This window comes from Vanellus vanellus, assembly GCF_965231255.1.
Source record: "Vanellus vanellus genome assembly, chromosome: Z".
Classification (NCBI taxonomy): Eukaryota; Metazoa; Chordata; class Aves; order Charadriiformes; family Charadriidae; genus Vanellus; species Vanellus vanellus.
In genome coordinates, this window is record NC_138908.1 from 88,055,242 (window position 1) to 88,072,433 (window position 17,192).

General features: G+C 45.6%; 1 protein-coding gene across 10 annotated transcripts in view; it reads right to left on the reverse strand.

The window, feature by feature from the left end:
• Window positions 1-17,192, reverse strand: part of TCF4 (transcription factor 4) — a 239,753-nt gene that overhangs the window by 120,255 nt on the left and 102,306 nt on the right. For all 10 annotated transcript variants that reach the window (XM_082497060.1, XM_082497054.1, XM_082497064.1 and 7 more), the window contains one exon: window positions 431-495. In XM_082497060.1, coding sequence (XP_082353186.1) covers window positions 431-495 — 65 coding nt within the window. The remainder of the gene's footprint in view (window positions 1-430; window positions 496-17,192) is intronic.

The window sequence follows — 17,192 nt, forward strand, 5'->3', positions numbered from 1 at the left end:
CATCATACAGATTCTATGAAAACTATAATTTATTGCAGTAGCCATCCAAAGCTAGGGGCTGACACGAGCTCTGCGGTGTGTTTCCACTTCTGCAATTTGTGAAGTTGTGCCGTTGGGAAGGACCCGCCATGCTGAACACTGCGGCATTGTTGCGAGGGACAATAATCGATAGTTCACGGCAGCTCTGAGTAGGGCGGTATTAGGTCAACCCAAGTGCTCAGGGTCTCCCGTAACTGTAGCCCGGCTAGAAAAGCTCAGGCAGGAGCTCCAAAACCTGCATTTGCTAATTAAGCCCGTTCCTGAGAAATGCGCATCTGCAGCCATCGCCGTTTGGGATGGAGCCTCTCCCTACGACGTACAACTTTAAGAAGCAAACCTCATTTATCAGGGTATTTATTGCAACCCCGCGGCCGAGCAGATTTTCACTTACCTGGTGGCAACCCTGCAAATTCGAATCTCTTCCATACGATGAGTATGAACCCCTTTCTGTTTTACCTGTTAACAAAAAAAAAAAAAAAAAAAAATAGATATATAACAGACGTAAACAGATATATATAGCTTGTCCAAGCACTTTATATGACGGTCACCACATTTTCCTAATGCTGTTCACATATGTAAAATAGCACTCCTGACTGCGTAAGGCACGTAGGCAATAGAAAGGCATTAACACTTTTTTACGCTGAGGATGGTGATGCGAAATAAACTTCCTAATCTCAGCTGCGCTGCTCCACACGCTTCCTGGAACTGGGATTTAATGGGCTTCCACTGGCTGGCTGATGGTGTGAGCGGACCTACTCCGTGCCTGGCCCCCAGCTCGGGGGCTGCGCCCCCACCCTACCTGTCCCAGCGCCGCGCTGGGGACACGGCGAGCCCCTCACCGGCTCCCCAAACAGCCGGCTTGGCCCCGGAGCTGCTGGGGATGCGGCTCCCCGCTCCCTTTCCCAGGAGCAAACTCCCCCGTGATCAAGGTGACGGTGGCATTCACACCTGGGAACGAGACACCGATAGGGAACACGCCATTCGCTACCTACGCCGGGGCTGCCCCAGCGGCGCCGGGACTTGAACGGGGGCCCAGTGTCTGCCGAGACTCTCTGCCAGCCCTAAGGACCCTTTTTTTTTTTTTTTTTTTTTATTATTTTTTCCCCAGGAAGCCTTTAACACTCAGATCCAGCAGCCTGCCCTGCAGCACCGGTTACGGTTATGCCGTATTTACAAAGGAAAATAAAGGTTCTTTCAGGTTTGAATGGCCAGACTCGAGCGAAATCAAGAAGGGAAGAGGTGGTTTCTGCAAAGCATTAAGTCATGGCTGAGCAGCACCGCACCACGTGCTCCGGAGACAAAGAGCAGTCAAGAGGGCTGATACAAAACATATTGACACTAAAAGACCACCCTTATGGTGAGGATAATCACGGGAGGGGGGAGGTATTATCTAACAAAACATCCAAGAACACAGTAAAAATCACTCATAAAATTAAAGTTTTTATTATAGGCTGGGGCATAAAACCCACAACACACAGTACCAGTTACCAGGGACCAGATGCTCCGTTTCTCTCCGCGTGCGGCTCCCGGCAGTGCCGGGGACACCTCTGCACCTACAAGCCACGTCCAGGCGGCTGCGTACCCCCCGCACGAGAGATGCGGCCGCAGCCCTACACCAAAAATAAAGCCACCGTGCCGGTACGCCTACCGAAGCCGTTCAAAAACGTCCTTTAACCACATTTGGAAATATCAGACTCTACTAACGAGGATAGGCAGGGCCCCGAGCGAGGCAGGCAGGGGTGGGGGTCCCTACGCTGGCACCGCTACCGCCTGGCCGACGCGCGGCTCCGCCGTGCTCCGTTTTCCCAACGCCATCCAAATTTCAGAAAGGACCCATGGTGAGGCAGATCGTTAGACAAAGGGCGATGGAGTTAATTTTAACCATTCCCAAAATAGCGCGGCCACATTCTGACTCCACAAGCCTTTCCTTTAATACAGGGCTACTAGGGTCGCCTGCCCTTTAGAGGTATTATTGATAAAGTTTGACTATTGCGAGTGGTTTGCAATAAAAAAAAAAAAAAAATCATCCTTCTCCTCACCATAATTTAAGACTCTAGAGCTTGCTTTTGTTTCTCGATTGCTTGTTTGTTTGGTTCTTTTCCACGTGAAGTAGTTACTTATACACGGGAACCTCCAAAATGTATTTGCAATTCATAGGACATTTGCACACGTAATAACTTTGGAAAGCACTTGTATCTGGTTATACAAAAATGATGGATCGCCCACTCCATAGCCCCCCTCAGGTTCGGAGTACTGGAAGCCTTTGCAGAAATAATTCAAGATTGAAATGACAATGAAATTTTAATCGCGAATCCCCGAGTCCGATGCCGAGATCTGCAAACAAAATGTCTTGCTGGCACGCCTGGAGTTACGTGTGCTACTTCCCATCACCCCAAGAGGGCCAGAAAGTCGATGCAAATAACGAGCGGTGAGGACGGGGAAGGGGGGGGGGGGGGGAGGGGGCAAAAAAAATCCCAACCAGAAAAATAGGGTCGAGGGGAACCAAGTACAAGCAGCGAGACGAGGTACTTTGAACACGCTTCTCGCGGCTGCCTGGGTACCAGTAATCTTCTTTTCTATGGTATCAGACACAGGCAGCCTCATCTTAATTTCAGTTGTTAAAAAATATTTATCCAGATACAAAAATAAACCCACTGCAAATTACAAGTTGTCAGGGTTAAAATCTACTTCTATTTGTGTGGGGGAGGATAAGAGAACAGCATAGACATGAATCATTCTCAGTAATTTGAGTGTTTCCATGACATCAATGGGCACTCGTCCAGGACTCTGTCGAAGTCTGTGAGGTACCAAAGCGGCACAGCAGCCAGCAGGAGATTGACTTTTTTTCTTTTTTTTTTTTTTTTAGGATTATGCTCCTTGTAAAGATTTCATCTATAGCATCCACTTTTACCACCGAACAGATAGCTTTGGAGCTCATGAGTGAACACATTTCATTCCGCTAGTGTAAGCCTTTAACTTTATTACATTTGTTGTTGTTGTTCCCCCATACAGCTAGAAATCCGCCTCCTCCGTTAAGAACAAATAACCGAAATTTATGAAAAAGTCAAGAAACCGGGAAAAAGATATACATACGTAGGTTTTCGCTATCAACTGTAATTATGAAATTATCATACTTTTTGTAACGACACTTCATTTGGGGGGGGGGGATATCTTTTGTATAAACTGTCCATTTAAAATTAGCTACAGTCTTGATGTTGATTTTCTGCTTAAAATTCACTGGCACATTTGTTTCAGATAATAAAATTTGCAAGAGTGCTGATAATATGCAAGAGTAGGCTCTTTAAGCAACTATTTGTGCTCACAAATACAAAAGCTTCTCCTGAATTTCCACGTTTACTGTACATTATGCATCGTTTTCAGTCCCTTGAACACCCCAGCCTGTACTGTGCGTTTTCCAAGGTTTGCAAGAGCTAAAGATTCTCTCTCTTTTAAAAAAAAAAAAAAAAAAAAATGTTTTAAAAAAGAGAGAGCGTCTACAGCGATGTAGACACCCGACGCATTCACTGCGGAATTTTCGAGACAACCCTCTAGTACTAGAATGCGGCAGCCGCTGCGGATATTTTTTGGCACAAAGACAATGGTGGCAGTGCCAAGCCCCATGGCTAAAACTACTCAAAAGAGGCATAAGGGTAGCATTAATCGTTCAAGTCTTTTACTGCATGGAGTACTGTTGTCCATATTTTAAAACCTAAAAGTACCCGTTAGTAATATTTGTTGTAAGCCAGGAAAAAAAAAAAAGAAAAAAACAAAAAGAGGAGCCTGAAATAGAGACGAATAACAAATCTTGTCAGACATCTGATTAATTTTTTCTACCTAGAGGACCAAATGCTAAAATGTGCCATTTGTTACCAGCCCTGCGAACACGCAACACGATCTATACCCTTCCGTGGCTTTACGATCTGACAATTGAAACAAAGCTCCATGGAAGAAGTTGACCTACAAAGGCTGGTGAATAACTTTCGAGTATGCACTTGCTCTTTAGGTAAGGCAGAAAAAGCATCTCCGTTATTATCGGAGGCAATAACTTAGCCTGTGTGTAAATATATATATATTTTTTCAATTAATTGACACAATGCATGCCAATCAAAGGAGAGACAAAGAAAGAACTACAGGCAGCTCCTGTTTTCTGACAAACACTGAATCTCAAGTCTCTGCTCTCTAAATACCTCTAGAAAAACAACACTGCTTATCTTCGCTAAACTAAAATGATTGCTTCATAAATATTTTGTTTGCATTTTTGTTTAACTGCAGAAAATAAAAGCAGCACAGGATTGCCAATCAATCAATATAGAAGCCACTTGCCTTGCCATGGTGCACTTTGAAAAATTAATCAAATTAAGTAGAAAATTTAAGCAACTTCCAAAGCCCAAATGCAAGTCATCTGATTCCCCGCTCCCCTCTCCCGGCCCCGGGAGATAGGGCACCTTGGCTTTTTTCTGGGAAGCAGAACGAGAGGCATGAGGCAACTCTTTCCATCTGCGGAGAAAAGGAAGTGAAGCTATTTCTATAAACGACTTCAATTCAGTGTTTACATTGATTTCGTGTTTGACATATTTTTTTTGAGAGATGAGTTCGACCGGAATATTCTAATTCAGGTTTCCACCGCCCTACATATGGGGTTTAGTTCTTGGTTAGACTGAAGAAGGGAAACCTGTCTGGGGGGAAAATAAGCAAAGTAATTGTGTTAGGGATTGGAATTTTAATGGCTGCGAATTTCGGTCTGGTCAGGTCTGCGATTTTGCTTAAACCTATTTCTTATTTTATTACCGCATCTCTAGTGTTTTAGAAAATTAATGATTGTCCCCTCTGATGTCCGATGTCTCAAATGCGTCCCCCGAAGGGAGCCTGATCGATTCCCCTACAGAGAATGACAAAGGAAAGGAGAATTCAGCGTGCAAGTCACACGGGGCACGAGGAACACGGAGCTGCAGTGTATTTGGGAAAAAGTTCTGAGCAAGCGAAGAACGGGCTGAACTTTATAGTTCCCCATTTGTCCGCGTATAATGAACACATAGGCGTCCTCAGCCGCAGCAGGCTTTATCTGCTTCGTTAGGAGGATCACGAAAGAGTTTCCTTCTGCCTTCATCTACAGTTGTGGCATCCAACGTTTTCTGATGCTTGTTTAGGTTTGGGCGCAGGAGGAAGGGAGGACAGGAGCGCTCCCGGGAGGGCGAGCAGGACTCATCCGGGCGCTCGCTAGCGGGAGCGAAGGTCTCCGAGCACCGGCCCGGCTCGCCGCCAGGACCAGCTCTGCACGGCCACTTCTGACAGCCACTGCCACATTTATCAGCACGCTTTTTTTTTTTTTTTTTTTTTTTTTTTGCCTCAGAGATTTAAAAACCTGACTCATTCCAGCAGAGAAATCCAGCCAAAATTTGTATTGAATTATAAATTAACCGAGGAAAACCCTCAGTGAAATAAATGAGCCATTGTGCGCTGTATACCCTATAGCTATAAGCACCTCACTCTCTGAGAAACGTATGGACCTTGTGCCCTCCGTGGGGCACGCTATCTTTTGCCCTCGACAGACAAAACAGCCTGCCCCTGTTTTCATCAGAGCAGCCAGCAGGTAGCTGCTGTATTTTTTCCGAACTTTTCAATACTCTGTTCTTTAAAAGAAAAAAAAAAAATTAAAAAAAAAAAAAAAAGAGGGGGGGGAGGGGAGAAAAATAAAAAGGAAAACGCTTTTGGTGTACTAAATGAAATTTTGGGGGCTTTTAATCGAAGGATGGAAATCGGAACGCCGTCCCCGGCACCCGGGCGAACAGCTGGCTTGAGGCTGGTCCCCCTTTGTGTGACAGCCAGCTTCCCCCGGCGGCGGGGCGTCCCCTCGGCTGGTGGGGGCCGGCGTGGCGGGGGAACAAGGCGCCCGTGGGCTGGGGCTGCGGGGAAAGGGGCGGCGCGGGGGCATGGTCCCCGCCGAGCCCGGGGACGGGCGGGTCGGAGCAGGGGCCGCGGTTGCTCCTCTTCCAAGGTGTAAGCGGCAGAGAGAGTTGCTGAGCTCGGCTGAGTTACTCGCTCGGGCTTGCCCTGGGCTCTATAGACATACTGCTCCAAGGGCAGCGCGCGTACCGCTATAGCATTTACAGTCAAAATACCCTATTTAGCGCAGGGGGGGTTTGAACAGCGTGTTTTACATCACAAAGAATCTCATCCGATGGTAATGGAAGTATCATGTTAATGAGCTATTTCTGCTTTGTGCTATATGTGAAGTACAGACAATAAGAAAGAAACCTGATAGATTTTAAGCAAAGTTTGGGCAATAACGTTCACAAAATAGTACAAGTGGCACAGCACCTGAGCCAGGGAAGCGCCACAAACCAGATACAAAGCTAAGGGAAGGTATTAATCCCGATGATTCGGATGGCGTCACACCCCAAAACGTAACACGTCGCTAGGGGAAAGAGATCTTTTTGACACAAAAGAGGACTTTTGCACTTACATTGATGCGCAGTAAACAGTAATGGTTCTTAAAGAGCCGTTATGATGCCAGAGCAAGTACCATTACAAAGGGAGATTTTTTTTTTTTTTTTAAGCAGTACCATCAAAACGCAAAGGAAATTAAATCCTAAAACCTATAGTAAAACAAAGCGACAGAGCTGACTCGACCACCCTAAAAGCAAGGAAATCCAGAGCGAAAGTGGTACTTGGCCCCTGACTCACCTTGCTGCTCTACAGCTCAGGCTGAAACAGGCAAAGCTAATCCCAAACGCCCAACTGCTTCCTTACACACACGCTACGCGTACGTGCCCGTGCCCGCACCGATCTATAGGGACGGGAAGGGCTCTGCCGCCTGCTGAAGGGTATGTACTCTTGGCCAGTTTGCCCAGTGCCCCCCGTGGGGCCAACGGCTTCAAGATCGGGGAAGGGAGGGACCCCGGCGCTGCCCACCCCGGGCTCCGCGCTCCCCTCAGCACGTATTTGGTTACTCCACGCAAATACCAGACCAGTCTTTTCGTCGCTGATCTCGGTTCATGAAATATTGGACCCCTACCAAAAGACCGAGGCAATTTGCTCAATCTATTTCTGTAATCTACCAAATAACAGCATCTATTACAGGGCAGTATGCGATCTCTCCGTTTGCGTGCTTTTAAAACAAAATAGCTGTGGCAAAACAATACTTGAAACCATAAGAATAAGAATGCGAAGAGAGAATACTGAAGAACGAATTCTACCAGATTTATATTAAATGGTCCCTTAGTCCTTGACTAGTCCCACCAAAATCAATTAGATTCTAAAGATTATCACGCCGTTCCATAAAAGAAAGGTTTGAAGCTAACAGTTGGCTATTTGCCTGGATGACACAGCAGCATTACAGGATCGATTGGGTCTAATCCAGTCGGAACAAGCTCGTTGCACCCTTTGCAACAGGTTTTCAGCACCCTGAAGTTAATCAGAGGATACGCAGGTATTGCCAATCACTGCGATTGAGCAACCGATAAATAACACTGCGTTCCGCGGACGAGGAACGTTATGGAGCTTAATATCAACTACATGCACTAATTGAGACCAGAATAATAAACTTTCATAATTAAATTAGGTATTTAAACAAAACAAGTGTTTATTTCAACGCCGTCTGAAGAAATTACATTTAACGAGTTGAAGAAACCTTAAAAGACTGCGCACTGTCGTGGGCCACCGCGTTTGTCTCGCAGAGGCGGCACGAGCGGCCGCGTTCCACGAGCCCGGAGCAGCCGGGCACCTCCGCTCAAAGGCTGCGAGCGGAAGAACGGTGATGGGAGACAATCCTTCATTTAGAGCGAAGATGCATCTGACTTCGTAAACATCTTTAGTCTCCTTTTCCTTTTCATATGTGCACGGAATCTCAGTCTAGAGGAAATAATTATGATCATCTAAGCCTGAACACCTGTATCACTCTGCAAATAGGCAAATTTATTTTGGAGAGAAACAGAAACTCTAAGAAAACCCACTCCCCATGTTTTGCCCTTCTTATTCTCGGAATATATAATAGTCAAAAGATGGGCAGGGGATGAAGACAGGCATCAGGGAACGACATCAACAACAAAAAGCATTATCTAATATTAAAGAGTTAGAATAATAAATAGGGGCAACATTTTCATAAAGATCTGAGATAAAACCATGTTGTAATAATACTCCAGACCTGAAAGCAATATATAGGAATCGAACGTAAAGCACTGGATACTGTTTTATCCTAAGTAAGCCTCACAGGGCTATTTTAAATTGAAATACACTGCAGGGTGATCCCTCATCATTTGTTAGGGGACCGGCTCAGGAGATCTTTATCACGTATCTGCAAACCTGGGGTTTCACTCAAGCATGAAAACAGAATCACTTTAAACCAAGTCAGATAAGGATCTAAGGCCATGAAAGACACCGAACTGAAGGAGGACAATAAACCCTCCCGCAGCCCAAGTCTGGGCTCTAAATCTCTGGTCTGTAAAGCGCCCCTATCTAGTAGCGTTTATTAAAAGGCTACTAAAACAAACCCTGTTGGACAGGAGCAAGGATAAAGAGATCAAAAGCCTTATCGTTCGGACCGGGGATCAAATCTACACCTCAGCGCGATAAACAGAAAGCGTTCTCGTTAGGCGGCCGCGTCCTGTCCCGAAGCGCCAGGGAAGGCGCAGTCTCGGGGCTCGGGGTGGCTCTGCGCCCGGGCAGCGGGACCCCCGCTCCCCCAGCCCTCCGCAGCCCTCCCGCCTCCAGCCCCAATTAAATCCGCAGCATCATCCGCACCCCGGAGAGAAGGAAACAAATGCTGACCACAAGCACGCGCGGACCCGTTTTAAAAGCCTGATGGCAAAGATAAATTTGCAGGTTTTCATAGCAAAAAGCATGGATGCCTTTGCAGCAGTTCACCTCCTGCTTTTTCCCCGTCTTCAGGTGCTCTCCGCGTATATAGAGAGAACTACCTGAGTCTCTAACACTGCTTATGTTGAGATTAAATACTCAATTATACCTTTCTACAGAAATGGTATTTATTTGTAATATTGTCCAGTACGGAATTTTTTTTTTTTTAAAGAAGAGCTAGCATTTATTTTTGTCAGAACGTTGATGTTTTAAAAACAATGGATTAGCTAGTTTGGATTAGCTAAGCAGACAAAACAAACCACGAGCTTCTTAGCGTATGGCAAAACATCAGGAACGATGTGGTAAATATACTGTAACATTATGAAATACCCAATAGTCTCAAATCGGTGATATCCAGCAGAGGGCATGCATACCCTAATAAGATTTTTCCACTTGAGAACTGACATTTCCTAAACATTCCGGGAACAAACAGTTTGGGCTGAGACTACAGACAAACTCATAGCATCAGTACGCACGCTCTCCAACACCGCCAGGTCAAGAACAATAAAGCACTCTTGCGAAAAGACACCGAGGAATGTTGATTCCTGTGCTGGAAAAAAAGGAGTCCTTGGGAGAGGGATTTCCCACCTCTGCCAGCTGACAATTTTCCTTTCGCTGCCAAAGGCAAAGACTAGAACCCTCATGGAAAAAAAACCGACCATTCCTCTATATAAGCTTCACACCTGAGAGGAATGCCACACTGAAGAGCAGAATTCAGGTCGATTTGCAAATATTTTTGAGTATTCTCAATACTCAATATTGAGTATGTCCAAATATCAATATTTTGATATTCTGAGCATCTTTAGCAGGGCCAGATTTTTATAGTAGATTTTTGCTAATTACGTCACAGAATGGGACAGCAATATTACCTGTGGTTTCTAGTATGTATTTTATTGTTTTATTATACTTAAGCAAGAGGAAATTTTTAAAAAAACTGATCCAGGGAAGAATTTGTCATCTGTCACGTTTGTTTCAAAAATCCCTTGCTTAAGTTTATATTATAGAAAGCGTGATAACGTCTGCCCATGCTTTAGGGTCCGCCAGCGGAAGCCCTTTATTGCCAGGTGCCGAGCCAAGTCCCCCATCCCCTGTCCCACGCGCGGCAGGTTCCCTCTGTTCCAAGAGACGCACCAAGAACCGTCCACTGCCTCTCGCAGCCACGAAACCTCTGACGGTAATGAACTGCCACCGGCCCATCCGCGATCACTCCCAACCTTAACCTCTGCTTTCCAGCACAGAGAGTAATGGCTATTTGGGTTCCTTATCAGATAATATATTTTTTTAAGTTTCAGTAGCCCTGGGAGATGAACTTAATTTACAAGGTCTACAAGGCAGGCGGCTTAGGTTACATGTAGGTCACAATAAATAATACTCATCCCTTGGCCGGCGCGAGCTGCGCCGCCAGTGCCTAAGTTGAAATGACAAGCCTTTATTATTCCTAAGCACTCGATTCTGAAACATTTGCACAATCTGTTAAGTCCAGACAAATTTAAATGGTTCTGACATGCAGCCTGCTAGGGTCAGTGACAGGGATAATGCCTCTTTACGTGGGTAAAATTTTGTGGCATATAGGTCACTCTCTTAAGGGGAATCAACTGCGTGTCTCTTCTTTGCATTTCCACCACAATCCTTCATCCTGCAGCCTGGAGCTGAGAGTGAAATGCAAGAAAGGAGCCGAACGCTCAAAGCAAAAATCTGCTTCCAGGACAATCCATTATATCTGACAAGTTAAATGTTCCATGGTAGACCATATGGCATCGGAGCAGGGCCGACGATGGAAGAGGGAAACTCAGCAAATGCATCACAATTAAGGAGTTTGACTATAGACTTTACTTTGATTTACTTTATTTTTTATCAAGTTTTGGATATTGTAGTCTTTCAATTTTCATATAGCCCTTCCAAAGCCTCTACCCAATCTACTGGTGGTTCGGTGGAGGCACAGGTGGTTCGCCACAATTATTTTTTCAACGGTCTTATGGGTTTAGTTACTTTGAATAGTACTCCCGATCAAGCCATTTCTATACCTGGCAAACTCGCTAAGTGTGGGGCATTTCTATTATTAACGAGCATAAATCTTATTAGTGGTTTGTTAAAGACCCAAAAAACCAAAATGTAAAGCCAACAAAAGGAAGAAAACGGCACAAAATCCCTGTCCCCAAGGCCGCGGGCATGCGTTCTCAGGAGAAAGGCCCCCAGCGAAGGGCTCGGACCCCCGAGAGGGAGGGCTCGTGGAAGGAGTCATCCTACTGACACCCACCGCCCTCTCCGGGGACGTGTTTTTTACCGGCTCGGCAGTCGGGAGAACTCCTCCACAGGCAAGAGGACAGCTCTGCCGGTCCGAAAGAGCCTCCCATCTTCGAGGTCCACAACTGTGCGATCTATGGTGCGAACGGTGGAGCTATGCGCATCCCTTCTCACCCTTCAAGGTTCCGTCCCTGTTCGTTACACACGTGCACACAACTAGATCCAACTCTGAGTTAGTACCGGGTGTGAGCCCACAGCTGCCGTGGCCCTTTTTTATTACCAAACCATACTCTTGAATTCACCAGAGATGCGAACGGTAAATTAATCCTTCTTTGAGGCACCCACCACCCACAATCCCTTTCTTGTGAAGAGCCAAAACCTGGGGCTCTTCTGAAGGGATCCTTGTAGGCAGCTCCTGGGGCAGCGGCTGGGGAAACCGCACGAACCGGGAATACTGGCTTTGCCACGCCTACGGAGACCCATCCTCATTGACATAAATAACAAACGGACCAATTAGAGGAAAAACCATGCAAGTTCGCTGCGTGGCACGAAGTTCCCAAATAATTTGGAAATGCAGTGCTGAAAAGAGTAACTAGTATTTCCAGAGCTCCTCGCAAAGACCGTCCCCTGTGTGAGGGGACAGAAGGACTTCCATAAACTGGTCATTATTCTGGTCCAGTATCAGGCAGGTCTGCTACCGTTCAGAAATAAAGTCTGCAGAAATAACTGCGTAACCATTTGTGGGCAATGCCCTGGGGTCGCGATGCAAAAAATAAAGTAGGTAACCAAAGCTACATCCTTATTTAGGCATTTAAATAAAGTCTCATCGGCAGGAGTAAATCCAAGGCAGTGTCACCGGTGGCAGTGGAAGCGGCTGGTGCCAAGCTCCCCAAAACAAGCCACTTACTGGGCTCTGCAGTGGGGAACCTAATTTTCAAACTTACAAAGGCAGAGCGAACGCTGCTACCAGTGCTGGGATCAACAGACACCTCTCCGAGATTTCCAAAGGGATGGCACAGGAACAGAGAAAGGCCTTCACAGAAACCAAGGGGCATTGAACTCGGTAGCCCATGGCCACACCGTGCCGTCCTAACCCACAACAGTATGTCCTCAGCGCTTAATTATTCAGTAGGCTTTCCAAGAGAATACGACTTTTTCTAGTATTAAACACGTTCTTATTCAGAATGAGTATTTCTTGTCATTTTTAAGGCTTAAACACAACAATTTTCCAAATGACTTTCGTTCTACCTCTTATCACGGCTTGTGCCAGGGTCGGCACTGCCCCGACGCCCGCCAGCCACGGTGGCACCGGGTCTGCTGGGGGACAGCGGGAATTGTTATATGGAGGACCTCAGTAGTTTTATAAACGGGGTTACACAGTGCTGCGCCTGCCTCACAACACCCTCTGAAAAGCCCACCGGCTACACTATCAGAGACCAGCACAAATTTAAGTTTAAATGCATCCCTATTATAAGATTTTGGGAAATTAGGATAAAAAAAATTTAAAAATCATTAATAGGAATATTGGGGATCACTTTACTAAAGCAGTCCTTAATGAACTTTTAAAACCTCAATTTCAGTGGGAAAACTAATGTAATTTTTAAAAAATATATTTATCTGTGTTTCATTAGTCCTTCTAAGAAAGTGGTTTCAGATTCCTTTAAACATACTATTGTTATTTCTGTATTTTTGTGAAACCGTCATTGTTTTTGGCTACCGTGAATGAAGATTAAAGCAGGAAATTGGAAAAAAAGCTTTAAAAATTTTGAAAATCTTTACCTAAATCATGAAGTTACTATTTTGAACTTGCTAGCCCAGGACTACCCCAGGCAGGAGGGCAAGGTGGACGGACGGCAGGCGGTACTCCTGGCGCGCTGGCAGAACAAAGACCATTACGAAACCAGTGCTGAAAAAGAGTCGGATCCATTACTCCAGCGCTGCAGTTCTTCACACAGATCTTAAATTTATTATTGATTTAGCATTTAGTACTGCAGGCACTGGAACAAAGACCTCTATGATTATAAATGCATGCTTTTGTGGCACGTGCTTTAATTTTAAAAAGGGTACTCCCCCCCCCCCCCCCCCAAAGATCCTGCATATTAAAAGGACATCAACTTCTTAAGAAGTCACACATCTTTCAAAATGTGTTTTTACAATTTAAGGTTACTGTCAGAGATGACAGAGAAGGATTTCTGGGTTTGTTTGTTGGGGGCTGTCACGGAGCGTATTAGAGCTGCGACCAGGCACGGGTCTCATCCTGGCGCAGGGGGAGGCGGGAGCCCTGACGGGGAATTTACCCCCGAGAGTCCCGGGGAAGAGCCGGGATCGCGGTCACCCTCGGCTCTGCCACGGGGGACAGGCGTGGGAAAACCTCCTTGACGTGCCCCCGGGAGCCCGCCGGGAACCGTCCCGCGGGTCTGGACGCTCCGCGCCCGGGCACTCCGCACGTTTAAGGGCAATTTATTTTGTATGGGGTTTCCCTGTTTCCACAGCGAAACTCCCCAGCACCCTCGCAGAAAGCGCGTGTGCCATTCTCAACTATTTATTGTTTAATTGGGCACATACCAAATAGATAATGGCTCTTTAAAACACTCCTGGCATCGGTGAGCCGCTGGGCTAGCACCATCGAGAAGACAAACGGTTTAAAATGGATAATACATGTAATACAGCTCTATAGGCTCACGGAATAAAATTGGCGCTTCCCGATATCTAACCGATGCGACTACCTGCTCGGCTATCAAGAGCAATAGATGTCTACGCACATACGAAGCAGAGAAGGGAGATGGAGAGAGAAACACAGCTAAATTCACACCAGTAAAACAAAGCAAAACGAGGCAGATATTTCTGCTTTGTAGATTCCACTACTAAATCCCGATCAACATTTTTATTACTAATTAAAATGCCCATATGGTAAAACAACACCTGATCCAAGGAGCTTTTAAGTACGGCAATTGTCAGTGTTGAACTTCTGCATTTCGTTAGCAAATCTGAAATTTTGGCCTGGATTTATTTTCAAATGCACCGTTTCCTGAGCCATTAATGAAAGAGTAAGAACTTTGGCAAAGCATTCACTTTTCCTGTATTATAGTTTTGAACAAAACATGTTTAAAAAGAACAGAAAAGCAAAGTTAAAAAAAAAAAATAAAAAAAGGACTGGAACTGTTCTTTGTTTTCTTATCAAAAAGTTAAATTTATCAGATACAACGTTTAATGCAGCTAAAAATTAGTCCAAGTACAAGCCTGGTACGCTGTTAATGTCCAAAACCTTTCACGAAGCGAGTACTGGAGACCCGAGGCAGAGAACCTGCCGCGGGAAAGCGTTTCGGGAGTCCTGGTGCCAGCGCCAGCCACCTCGCTTGGGCACAAGTTTCACGGGGTTGGGATGCAGGAAAGAGAACCGCCCCGTTTCTGACGCTCCTGGCACGCACCGTTGGCCGTTCCCGTCTCCTGGGTCCTGCTGGCGACGGCAAACGGGTGACGCAGGAGGAGGAGACGGCCCGAAAAACACGGGCGGCTGGTGCTCAGCAAAACTGAGTCCATTTGCCCTGTTACCTCACCTCCGCCAAATACAGCTGTGTATTGGGCATGAGGTGTAACGACCCCAATTTCTGCTTGAAAAGAGAAAGCTGCCGACTCATCCAAACGGACATTATAGCCATAAGAACCCGTTAAACGCCAGCAAGAGTAATTTTTTTGCCCCCTGAGAAATGACAACTTATTAATAAGCACCCTGACATAAGCACTTATGACAAAGACGCTTTGATTTTCAGGAACTTCGAACTCTCAGAGCTGCTTCTGCGGGTGATCAGTAATTCTGAATTGTTACAATAATGAATTCTAATGAAAAAAAAAATATATTCTTACAGAAAATGTTCTCAGCAAGGTGCTGGTAGACTTAAGGCAGAGAAGCTGAGTACCAGTGTCACCTGCGGAACAGCCAGAGAGAACAAAGTTCCAAAAACCTTAACTTTCAGCCACCTTCAAAACAGCGCTGTAATTCCATGTTTCCAGGAACAAGTCCTGGTAAGACCAGCCTTGGTTCACCCCAGACTTTCCACTTTCTGCCTTAGCAACCACAGCAAATATTTCTACTCCTGACAATAAATTCTAAGCTAGTTTGCTTTTCATTCCCAGGTGAATTGTTACTGGAATGATAACATTCTGAAAAAGGGAAAATTTCAAACCAGGGCAGAACTTGGAACAAGCTTTGCAAATGTTAAGAGTACTCACACAGAAATTACAAGGGCTTCTTTTTTGTGTGTTTTTTTGGGGGAGTTGTTTTTTTTTTTGTTGGTTTGGTTTGGTTTGGTTTTTTAAGGTAAACCAGAAGTGCCAATCAAATCAGGACTTTTCTGTGGATTGGAAAAAGAAAGCCATCTTTCACAGGAAATGGTATTATTTCCCCCAAAACAGAAGAAATACTGTATAGGTTTCTGGAATAGAAGCAATAAAGTATCCTGTTTAATTATGAAATTTATTCTCTGTAAAAAGAAAGAAGATACCAAACCGGGCCTGAAACAAAGTATTTTTGCAAAAAATCCCAAACGAGAAGGATGAGAAGACAATCTGATCTTCTCGGGTTTTATCCTTTACCAGGGTTTGGAATAGCCTGGTATAATTTCTTCTTTTCCCTTGCAAAAGCACTGGGAACCCGGAATGCTTTGTCATAGCCGGTGCTCCGGCAGCCCATCAGGACGGCTGTGGGAACGGGCTTCTCACTACAAAACACTGCAATGATTAAAAAATTATCCAATTATTTATTTTTTAAATACTGCTAAGCTGGTTATTTCCTCCAATCCAGTAAATTCTTTTTTTTTTTTTCCCCTTGGAAACAGTCACTGATTTCAGACGCATCGCTTTAAGGCTTGATTTTCAGGAGATTAAAGTATTCGTAACTTAAAATAAAGTTTAGGAGAGCACTCTGGTTTCCTCAAAGACCCAGGGTGGCACACAGCGGACAATGAAATCAGCTCTGAATATTTTACCCCGAGTGCCCTGTGATTTTGCATGATCAAATAAACACATATAAAATATATGACGTGCTTATATAGAAAGGCTTCTCTCCCTTCATGCCAAGAACAAACCCCATCTCTCGCAGTCCATCCAAGATCCCATCGCTTCCCTTTTGCCATAAATTAACAACGAAATAAAATAACCGCCTTTTATTCAGCTCCTCCCTCAGGAAAAACATACAAATAAGGGTTTAATGATTATTTTTTTAAGGAGCTTGTATGGTAGAGATGTATTTAGGTTGATAACGTATTCAGGGTTTCTCTGTAGCTTTCGAAATACAAACACTTCTCACCTCGCTCCTGCCAGCAGCTCCCCTGAAGTCCAGGGCAGCGGCTGCACAATAAGAGGAGCAGTACCGGCCCTTACCGAGGCGGTCCCCAATTCCTTACCAGTAGAAAATGAACTAACGTGAAGCTTATCTGCAACGCCACCAGTTCAGATTGTTAAGCCCAGTATCGCGCCAGTACACGGAGGTCCCACTGAGGACCTGGTATTAGTGGTATAGTATATATATAATATATATTAGTATATTATACGTCTGGTATTAGTGATGTACAAAGTGAAAACAGCCCCTTACTTTAAGAACTAATTGTGAAAAAACTACGCAGGTGACAGCTTTTACGCTTTTCTGCTATTTCGTTTAAGTCGCTGGCTATCTGTGCGATGTAAATCTGTCTCCCACCAGTTCTCTAAAATGAGGATAAATGGGAACGTATAGGAAATAAGTGGGTGCTCTGACTCCGGTTCTTAGCAGAAGCGTACCTGGCGTCCCAAACCCCCACCTGCGGTAAGGGCCGCCCCTGCTGCAGCCCCCGGGCCGGCACGGCGCTGCCCCGTCCGCCGGCCACCGCCGCGGCACCGTGCCCACCCGCGGGAGCGAGCCCGGCGCTGCCAGGCCCCTCTCCCCTGGGCAGCCGGAGTGGCAGCGCTGGGGGATGCCAATCTGGCGCCTCCAGAAAGAACAGCATTTACAACAATCAGGAGGCACTAAAAGACGTCCTTTTCAAACCGAGGGGGTTTAGCGTTTGGTGGTTTGGGGTTTT